General features: G+C 39.5%; 2 protein-coding genes across 3 annotated transcripts in view; one reads left to right on the forward strand and one right to left on the reverse strand.

Annotated features, from left to right (window-relative positions):
* APPL1 (adaptor protein, phosphotyrosine interacting with PH domain and leucine zipper 1) overlaps positions 1–474 on the reverse strand; it is a 42,843-nt gene extending 42,369 nt beyond the window's left edge. For both annotated transcript variants that reach the window (XM_063291762.1, XM_063291761.1), the window contains exon 1: positions 325–474. In XM_063291762.1, coding sequence (XP_063147832.1) covers positions 325–378 — 54 coding nt within the window. In that variant the 5' untranslated portion in view covers positions 379–474. The remainder of the gene's footprint in view (positions 1–324) is intronic.
* A 7,358-nt stretch (positions 475–7,832) lies between these two features.
* Positions 7,833–10,723, forward strand: HESX1 (HESX homeobox 1). The gene is made up of 4 exons (XM_063291763.1): positions 7,833–8,022; positions 8,227–8,426; positions 8,775–8,876; positions 10,625–10,723. Exons 1-4 carry the CDS (start codon positions 7,836–7,838, stop codon positions 10,721–10,723), a joined length of 588 nt encoding a protein of 195 aa, XP_063147833.1. The 5' UTR covers positions 7,833–7,835.
* The last annotated feature ends 415 nt before the right edge of the window (positions 10,724–11,138 follow it).

An 11,138-nucleotide genomic window follows, 5' to 3' on the forward strand; every position in this document is an offset into this window, starting at 1 on the left:
GAATCCGTACTTTTACACGAGAGATCGCGTAACGCATCCTAGTCCTGCGGACCGGCACCTGCCCTACCGGCTTTAAGGGGGAGTCCTAACCTCTCCGCGGGGGAACCATAGGAAAGACCGTCCGCCACGCATCTTCTCCCCTCGCCCGGCCGGCATGAGCCCTCCTCGCCTTTCCCGGGAGCGGGCCCGTCGGCAACAGGCTGCTTACGGCCTCCGAGCCGCGGCGGGGTGAAGGAAGCCACTCTCCCCAGGGGTCGAACAGGGCAGAAAGGAGCGGGGTCGGCCACCCTCCCTCGGCCACCTGCTGCCGCTCGGCCCCCTCACCTGAGGACTGTCCTCCAGTGCCTCCTCGATAGGCAGCTTGTCTATCCCAGGCATGTCGGCTGCTGAATCTTCCCAGGCCGCGCCAATCCCCTACCGCACCCAGCCGACGGGCCTGCTCCCGCCTTCCCCCGCTCCTCGGCGCACCCCGACAGGCCAACCCCGCTCAGGAAATCCCGCCCCGACCCTTCCCCGTGGCCGGCCGTCCGGACGCGGAGGAACAGTCGGTGAGGCTGCGCGGTTTCCTATTGGCTGGAAGGGCAGCCACTCTCGCTGGCGAAAAAGAGGCGGGCGCCTGTCAGCCTCGCGGGGTTTGGCAGGAGGGGGCGAGGCGGCGAGGTCACCTGTGGGGGGCTTCGTCCTGTCGGAGGGCGGTTTCTCTGGGGTATATACCGACGCGTGTATGTGCCCCATGCTGCACTGCAGCCCAGTCTCCGCTTCTGTGCGGGTCCTCCCTATTTTTATTGATGTTGTCACGTTGCCTTGAATCAACTAAAATTATGTAGTGAGAATTGGATCTCTTAGGGCTGCTTCACAAGATGACTTAGACCCGTGCTTCCTAACTCACTTAGAGCAAATTGCAGTTCCAGACTGCTCGGGGAGAATACTTAACTGGATATTAACTTATTTCTTTCGGAAGACGAATCTCCACTTCAGGCTCTTTTTAAAGGCAACAGGGACTTACGAAGGGAACTCCGGAAAACCTCCACTTTCCAGGTTTAGCTATAACTGCTGCCCTTAAAAGGTTCCAGAAGAACGTCCCGGTGTATTTGATCTAGCAAGTGGGGTCTCTTATATTCTTTTGGTAGTGGATTGTGCGAAAGGGACAGAACATATAGCTTAATAGCTGGCAGCTGTTCAGTGGTCTTGGTGGTGGATGAGGGATTGCATGATTTAAAATACAAATGATGACAACAGTAGCAAAACCAATTTTTTTTTACTGTCGTTACTATTTAAGCTGTTGTGTCTACTTCCTTCTTCATATCTCATTTTTCCTATCTTTTATATTAGCATGGACTTGAGGACAAATATATTTATTTATTTTACATTATTTGTATGGCCGCCCATCTCACCACGTGACTGGGTGGTGAACAAAATTTTAAAGATAAAAACAATTGCAATAATACAAAAATTAAAATACATAGCAGCCAAGAATAAATCACCCATCATAATCACTGAATTAACCAAGAAAAAGATATGTTTGACATTTTAGGTTTATGGAAATGGACTTGTGACTGATGATAAATCTTGGGTATATATCCTAAATTTCTGGAAACCTCAAATGGACACATCAGTTCAGGCAATAAGATAAGCATAAACTTTGTTTAGAGAATGGTACATAGTGGGAGGGGGTACGGGGATATGTGTATATGCTCATTAGCTGAGCTGTTCAGCTTAACATACTGTACAGTCTAGCTGTTTATAAATAAATGTTTAAAAAATGAATCAGAGTTCTTTGTTTATTTTTGTATAACTATTCAAATACTGGTTTCACAAAAACTTCAAGCTTCAGAGTTAGAAATGAAACTAGAGGGTAGGAGATTGTATTTATTCAGATAGATGCTCATTTAGCCAAATTAAGAATAGCTGAATGGCAATTGTTACTCTTTAAAAAAGTAAAATACATTTAGTACTTTAAGAATATATTGTTTTATAATATACCAAAGTCATAAGACTAAGAATGACCTCAATATCAAATACTTATTATGTATTGTATGAAGTAGCTTACAAAAGATAAGCCCTTTAATAAAATAAATTATTAACCAAGATATATTTACTAAGTCATTATATTTTCTTGTATTTCACTTTTTCTCTGTTTAAATATACCAAGATAGCTGGGCTCCAGGTATTTTGCTACACTGGCAACAGTCTAAGCTTTCTTTAAAAAAAATAATGTAAAGAAAAGGGAAGAAATAAAGTAAGGTGTATTACATTGCCAGCACAAAATCCACTCTTTGCAATTATTCTGTTATTTTTCCAAATCAGAGTAAAATTCCTAAAATACTGGTGGGACCATAGAAATATGAGTGGGAAGGTGTTTGATTCTATTCAACCCCCCATTAGTTACTTTAGACTTCTCTGATTTGTCTATCTGTCCCAGCCTCAGGATAAAGCAAAGCCCTGATCCCATCTATATACTACTAAAGCTTTTTTGTCTGTTTGTAACCTTCAGTTGGGGAAAATGGTGCATCATAGGGCAACAATTTTTGAACCACGGTATCTCCAATAGGCTAACTTACAGAATGTAGCCAAAATCCACACCCATTACTCTGTGGAATTGAAATTTGGCAAAGTTATAGCCACTTCAACAGTGCCACACCTTCCGACTACACTTCCCAGAAACCCATAGATTGCATAGTACAACGGAAGATGGGGGGGGGCATATCCCTTCCCTTTTTCCTGCCTCCCTCTGGCCCTTGCACCCAATCAGCTGGCAGCAAGGCCTGACGGGTGAGCAGCAATTGGCTGCTTTGGAACTGAGGCTGAAATTTGAAATCTCTTAATAATGGTGGGCAGTGAGGGAAGGATGAGGGAGTGACTCATGCCTGCTGGCAAGTAGGCTGGCTGGGGGATGCTGGCAACTGACGGGTAAGCCCTCTTCCTCCTTCCTGATATCCTCTTGCAGCCTGCAGCTCCCTTTATTCCCCCTCCCCCCAGCAAAGTGGCAGACAGTTCCGCAGGTCACCTGAGGAGGAGGAGGAAGACTGATTTCTGATGCTCCCTGCCAGCTTTCCACAAGTAAAGTCAGTGGGGAAGCTGGCAGAAGTCGGAAGTTGCTCTCACTCCCACTGCTTTTTTTGCCTGACTCTAGCCATTCTGTTTCTCTGTTTAGGTAAGGAAATATCTCTGAAAGGAGGACCCAATGGGTCAAGGGTTGTCTAGTATGTATCATTGCTAGTAGAGCATCTTGGCTTGAAAAAGAAAAAGAATTGCAATCAAGAAGCCTAGTTTGATATCAGTCCTGCTTTGCTAGATATCCATGAACTGTATTTATTGTAACAGCAAGAAAATATTCATACAGCAACAACTCAAAGAAGACTGAGAATGTATATGCCTGATTCAGTTTCTGTAACTGAATAATTTCCTTCTTGAGTAGACCCTTCCCCGCAGGCAGAGCCTTCACAGCAGAGTTCCCTCATGATCAACAAGCATTCCTTTTCCAAGTCCACAACTTCTATCAGATGCTCTGGGGAGTGAAGCATGAGAATGGAAAATTGGCAGGCTCAGAGGGAGAATATCATGTGGCCTTCAACATTATTTCAAAACCCCTTTATAAGTGTGGTTAGACTTCCAGCAAAAGTATCACTTCTCAGGGTCTGGCAGAGAAAGAGAGTGAGGGGAGAAGAAAAATGAACTTTATCCCTGGCTGATTTCTGGGGAATGTTGAGAGAAAGTTTCCACTCTTGATTTATAGAAAATTTATTTCCCCTTTTTCTCTTCCATGTAATCCATTTGCAGGACATGCAGTTATCAACTAAACTGTAACTAAATCAACTTTGACCATTTTACTTAATTACTTAACTTTCATCTCTTGGTCTAGTAACAGTTAAGTCCTTTCCAATTAATTAAGGAAGACTATTATTTGCTATGAAATAGGAGCTCATGAACGCTAGGTGGCAGCATTACAGAGCTGTAGTTGACTATATTGTTAGAACAAAATATAGTAATTATTTGCTAGAAAGACCTAACCAAAAGGGAACACAAGCATTTTATTTTTGCAATATTTGTTTTGCTTCTCACAACATTTCTAACAATACATTTGAAGATTGCCCTTTAAAACAAAGTGGTTTTACCAAGAATATGACTTACCTACAGCTACAGTTGTTTAGAATAAATGAGAATGCACTTCTATTTTGATTATACTGTAAATCGAGAGTGTTAGATACTACAGATGCATCTGGACCAAATTGTGAAATCAAAAGATGTTTTCATTGGAAACATTGCCATCCTGCACTCAGTTGGCATAAAAAATTCACCTCTGTTTTCCCTGAGTTCCAAAAAAAAAAAAGGCTTTACTTGCAGTTTTGAAATTGGGATTATCTCAGAGTATAGGTTTATCATGTGAATAAAGATAAAAATTGTGCTTATATTCCAGCATTTTCCAAATAGGCCTTGCAACTTTAATGCTGAAAGTAGGGCAAAGTTTTTACTAAAAAGAAAAAGCCTTGCTATATAGATAAAGGGGTCACACAGAAACGCTATAATTGTGCCATGGTAGTTTTGAATGTGTTCAATAAGAGAATAAAAGTAAAAATATATGACCAATAATAAAACTGAAAATCAGGAATGTTAATCTCCCCATCCTCATATCATAGGTATAATTTATATAAAAAGAACCTAAGGTTTGTGCCTCCAATAGAAACTTTCTTGATATTACTTCCTTTCCTGGACCAGGAGGCCCTGCTCACAGTCACTCATGCCCTGGCCACTTGTTGTTTGGACTACTGCAATATGCTCTACATGGGGCTGCCCTTGAAGACCACCCAGAAGCTACAACTGGTCCAGAATGAAGTAGCACATGCAGTGTTGAGTGCTCCCAGTTTCACTCATGTTACACCCCTGTTGTGCAAGCTGCACTGGCTCTCAGTTTCCTTCTGGGTCCAATTCAAGATGCTGGTTATCACCTTTAAAGCCCTAAATGGAACGGGACCAGGTTATTTATGGGACTGCCTCTCCCTGAAAACTTCTGCCTGTCCCACCTGATCAGATAGGGCAGACATGCTCTAGTCCCTTCCCTGAAATGCTGCCATCTAAGAGGACCTGGGAAGCATGCCTTTCCAGGGCTGCCCCCTACCTTGTGGAACACCTTCCCCCCAGTGATCCAGCAGGCTCCCGAGCTTCTAGTCTTCCAGAAAGACATCAAGAACTGGCTCTTTACCAGGTGCTGGGGTAGAGTGATGGGAGCCTGTGGGTAGTTGTTGGGGCATCCTAACAGGATGACTGAGGTGCTGGGTTTTTTAGTTTTTGTTTTATGATTCTGTAGTTTTATTGTTGTGAGCCACCCAGAGTTGTACTCTAAGATGGGTGGCCATACAAATCTTTTAAATAAATAAATGTTTATTAATCAGTTTGAAATGCCTTAGTGGTATCAATTCAGTAGTTCTCTAAGTATTGTACTTATTTCAGTCTTGAAGAAATTGTTTCTTATAAAAAAAATACATCATGAGAAATGTATGGATCACTTGGTTCTGAATCATTGGCAGCATTCTGTGGTTCAATTACTTGTCTTTTCACAGCAGTTTCCTACTATATCCAGATTAGAATCTGTATTGCTTCCCAGGCTGAACAGAAATAGCTATTAAAACCGCTGCTGTCAATTGATCAGATCTCCAGGAAAGGTGGGAGTTTAGGCAATTTGCCCCATAGTCCCATCAACACAAACTTCTCTTTACTCTCATGTGTACTATTGGCCTTGCTCACACATTTTTCATATGAACTTCACACATGTTGGAGAATTCCACACATGTTCTTCTTGGGATAGTGGCACCTGCTTGCTGTTTCATCTTTGGACTTCTTGGAAAATGGATGTTACTAATCCTTGTACTTTTCGTTTATCTCTTATTAATATTAATTGCAGGAACTCAGGCTGAGATGCTCCCTACGGCCAACCAACAGCTATGATTCATACTGCTGTAATGCTCCTTATGGATTTCAGAATTGCTTGTGATGTTTCATATAGTTATTTTTCATGGACATGCTAAAAACATAAGATCGAAAATAATATTGGAATCATTGCTGGTTGTATAAACAACATGCTACACCTTGATTTGGTTTGTTTTTTATTTGTTTACATATAACAAAAATGTTAGCCACCCTAATCCTTGCCAGAATAGGTCACTCACCATAGGCAGGATTTTGGAAGAAAGGGCATGTATGTATGTAATCTATGTAGCATATTTATATAGCCACCCATCTCACAAAAATGTGACTCTGGGAGGCATACAAACATAGCAACAGTTAAAATGATATAACAATCTAAAAACAACCAAACATACTGTAAGTAAAATAAAAAAACATAAAACTCAAGATTGTGGGGAAACAACAGTCACTTGACCTCATACAGCCAGCTTGCAGTCTCCCCATGAATTTGTTGAAGCTGAAGCCCATGAAGTTGCAGCCCTTGTGAATTTTGGCTCTCTGTTGAAGGACAGAATCTGACCTTGTCCTCCTAAGTTAGCTTGCTGCCTGATCACTGTCATGAAACTGTTACATATCGGCTTGGAAGGGAGCAAATTGACTTTGGGAAGTCTAGATGCTGCACCATAAACTATGACTTGTAAAGCATAATGGTTGCATCCATCTATCATCCTAAATCCAAATCAGACTACATTATAGTTAGGCAGGATGAGTGAACCCAACAATTTTTCTTTGAGAATGAGGAGAAGAGGAATAATTCAATTTTCCAAGAAAGTTTGGAAAAGAATGAAAAAATAAAATAACTCAGGGATAAACAGAGCAAATATGTGATCAGTGAAATTTATTTTAGCGTTTTCTATATGTGTCAGCTCATTCCATTATCTCTACAGGTGAAATTGGCTTTTTATAAATTCCATTTGCCATAACAATATATTGCAGAAGATTAGTATGAAAATAGCCATCTTTAATCTCATTAAGCATCAATAAAACAGGTTATGCTTTGGCTTTTTGTAAAATTGCAGAGTCTCTGGCTTGTTATTTTTATGGGATTTTTCATACAGGTATTTGATGGATTCCTCTGAGAATGCCAGCATTACACTTTTTAAAAAAATTTATTTAAAGATTCATCTTTTGATAAAATGGCATCAAAGTAAGTTTTAGGCTATGGAAATGGCAGACTAGAAACATTTCTACTTTTTTACAGTATTTCATTCATTCTATAATCTAACCACTTGGAATACAATTGCTGAATTCTGACAACATTGACAACCCATTGCAGTGTGCCTTATGCTGAAGACTATTGTCATTTTGGTGACCACGTTCATCATTACATATTCATATGAAAAAGCAAACACCTTTTCATCAGAATTACCCTAATAGCATTAAGAGATTATTTTTAAAATTTCTTTGGAAGAAAATGCACTTAAATGAGATTTGTTATTACTTGACTGGTTTCCTATCATGCTGTTTTGTTTAGGTAAATGACGTCCATAGGAGTATTATTATAAAAACAAAACCAACCCTCCCCCCAAAAAACCCCCTGATTTTATACATTAATGATTTCAAATAAAAGAGAAGTATTATACTTGTGCATTGATGCTTCTGAAAAAGTTAAGTCTGATACTCTGGTTACAGGAGATAACACTTTTTGTCCTTCTTGGTACACTCCCCCCTCCATTAGTTGCTAATTACTTGGAAACAAATAAACAATTAACTCCTCTTGCCTCTTGGTGGGAGAATCTTCATTGACATGCTAAAACTTTCTAATAAAAGATTTTAATTAATGACGTAGCAAATCCAACCCCCTTGCTGCCAAAGCTATAAGAAGGGACCTGCAAGAAAAAGCTGAATTATGGTGTGTGCGGGGTGGTAAAAAAATGGCAGGCAGCTCCTTGCATGCGCATAACACAGCATCCTATAATCAGCATAAATTCAACCTCGGGGAAGGGAAAAGCACCTCTTGTTCGTTTTCCATTGAAAACATTTTGGGATTAGAGCGGAAAAAAGATGGCACTCCAGCTGCAAAACCTCACAGGCCATGGGTGGATAAATGCAGTGATTTTGGTAAGATGGAAGCTAAGATTCATTTCAATTTTTTCTTAACTTTTTTACTGTGTTCATTTGCTTTAAATTATAAATGTTTAAAAGTCAAACTGTAAAGAAAATCAGATCATTATGTTTCAACTCTGTCTCTCTGAGCTTAAACTACTCTATAACCAACATTTTGCTAGCTACCATGTTAAAAATGCTGCATGTGTGACTTTTCAGGAGAAGATTGTCTCCGCTGCCTGCATCTCTCTTCAATTTCCTATGCAGTCCCTTTGTACAATACAAGCAACTACCCAAGGGCGGAAGAAAGAGTTTTGAAATGTGAAAACTATTTTGCAGTCAATGAAAGATTTTCTTACAAAAGGGAACTGAGTTGGTACAGAGGTAGGAGGCCTAGGACTGCATTCACTCAAAACCAGGTAGGGATTTAGCCCATTTAACCTATTCATGCAGCTAAGAATGGCTGTTTTGCTTCCTGCATTGTTTAGTAAGGGGGCATTGATTAGTGAGAATCCAGAAGTGCCTGTTTCACAAGAGCTTGTACAATCATACATTTACGGGATAAAAAGATCCACAAATGTTATACCTAATCAGCATCCTGAGCTCAAAATAGATTAATTGATTTCTATTGACTTGAACTATTTTAGAATCTTACCCAGATTTTTATTAGAAGGTTTGACTTCTATCATGAACATTTGAAATATGTAGTGTATATATGTTGGCAGTGAAAACTAGTAAATAATAGAGTTTCTGTCTATTCTTTTTAGATAGAAATACTGGAAAATGTTTTTAGAGTGAACTCTTATCCTGGCATTGATGTTAGAGAAGAGCTAGCTCAAAAATTAGATTTAGATGAAGACCGGATCCAGGTAACTTTACATGTGTATGTGTGTGTTTGTGTATGTATGCTTGTATTACTGGGATCTCAAATGTGACATCTGCTTCGCAAGGGTCATAATGGATGGAAATAATAATAGCTGCCAATATTCTGACCCTGACTCAATATTAATTCCCTTTGAAATGTTGTACAAAAGTAAAAATAGGGCAATGTGATTTTTTCCCCCATTTCTACCTTCTTTTGCGGTAAAACACAGTTAATGAGCAAATGCATTTTCTATACATATTAGAAAACATGTCTGTTGCTAAGCTCTAAGAAGCAGGATCCATATCCAACTTAATTCAAACAGAGTTGGTGGAATAACCTACGTTTTTTCTGACGAATCTGATTCATACAACATTACATAATGTGCTGAACAAACCACAATGGCTTGTTCCATGTAACACACTAAGCCACAAATAAGCAAACCACCCTATGGCTTCATGCAGTGTATGAACCCCTAGCAAATAGAGTGGGATTTATACCTAAATAAGTGTATTTGCCTTTACGGAAGGTGGCAGCATCTAGCAGACCTAAGAGGCTAAGTTGTGTCAGGTTTGGTTGGTATGTGGATGGGAGACCCCAGGGCTCTAAGCTGGGGGGTGGGGGTGGGGGTGGGTTAAAGAAAGATCCTAGGAGAAGGCAGTGTCGGTCTGCTTCCCTGTTGATTGATCAAGTTGTTTTTTACTCCTAGCTACCACATAGGTAGCAAGAAAACCACAGGGATGTGAGCTCATGAAGTCACTAGCAGTCAAGCTTGACTCAGAGGTATCTTTGCCTTTAAATGTGTTTAGGACTGAAGTCTAAAGGACATCACTTTCATCTGGTGTTTAGGTTCACAAAGTTAGTCTTTTCTAACAAAATTACATTTACTGGTGAGTAAGTCTCAGTAAAGAGCATGGGACTTACTTCTGAGTAAATATACAAAGATTGCTTTAAGTTTCTAAACTGCATGGACTTGTCCTTGTAGACATTAGGAGTAAAGCTTTACTGGAAGGCCGCAATAACAACAATAATTAGAATGGACACTTACCTGTCTAAGAATGCTATCCAACATTTTGATTTAAAACACATTATATAACTTTAAGCCAATTTCAATTACTTATTTTTGTTTTGTCTGCATTCAACTTAATTGGCTTTATATAATTTAGTGCACGTAAGGTATTAATTTTATATGCCAATACAACGTGGTTGGCTGATTAAATCACAGTTGGCTGGGATCACTCAACATGTAAGCCAAATCAGATGCGTGAATCCCGTTGCTGTCTACATCAATGGGTGATGGGGAGACAGCACTTCCTGACAGTGGATCTCAGATGTCTGGATAGAATTCTATCTGCAAGCTTTGTGCTTCACTGAAAACACGGTTTGATCTTCTGAAGCCAGTCCTAGATAGCAATAACTGTCTTGTTTTCTTGAAGAAATGCTGTTTCTCATCCTTGCTGCAAACATTCACTTTAATTTGAGATGAGTGAGTTATAACTCACTGATGGAACATGCTATTTGTATATAGAAGGGGTTCGTTCCTGGCATCTTAGAGTTAGGGTGGGAAGACTCTTCTATATGAGTTAATATGGTCAAGTCTCAGTCAGACAGACAAGTTCTTGATTCTTTGTATGCAGCTTCTTGTATTTTTACCTGATAGAATTTTATTAGTATTATAGCTTTAGGCCTCATTTTCCAAAAGCTTCTTTTTACGGTACTGTATTATTAAACATGTACTTTTTCTCTCAATTTTAGATCTGGTTCCAGAATCGCAGGGCAAAGTTGAAAAGATCCCATAGAGAATCTCAGTTTCTAATGGTGAAAAATACTTTCTCTCAAAACATTATAAAATAAATACACAGGATTCAGTATTATACTGTAGTAGTGAATTCTGCATAAACCACAATGTGTTATCAGAGGTTTATCATGTTAAAATAGGCTTTGATGTTATTTTTTACATGAATGTAAGGATTTTATTGTAAAAATAAACAATAATATTATTGTTTTGTGGCTCATGTGAATGAGGGCACATTTCCCTAACTAGTTTAGTAGCTATTTTCAGGAGGAAAGAAAACAAAAGTCTGCTGTTTTTGCAGTTCACTGACTTAAGTATTGCTGATGCATCGTTGAAAAATCATAGAAATTCCACATACATCAGTGCAGCATCCTAGGAAGTTCTATATATAGATTTTCTCCATATCCATGCCAGTGACCTCTAAACAGCAAGGTATAGAGATGTGGAATGCAATCCAAAGGATTCATATGGAAA

Source organism: Candoia aspera, chromosome 2 (assembly GCF_035149785.1).
Source record: "Candoia aspera isolate rCanAsp1 chromosome 2, rCanAsp1.hap2, whole genome shotgun sequence".
Lineage (NCBI taxonomy): Eukaryota > Metazoa > Chordata > Lepidosauria > Squamata > Boidae > Candoia > Candoia aspera.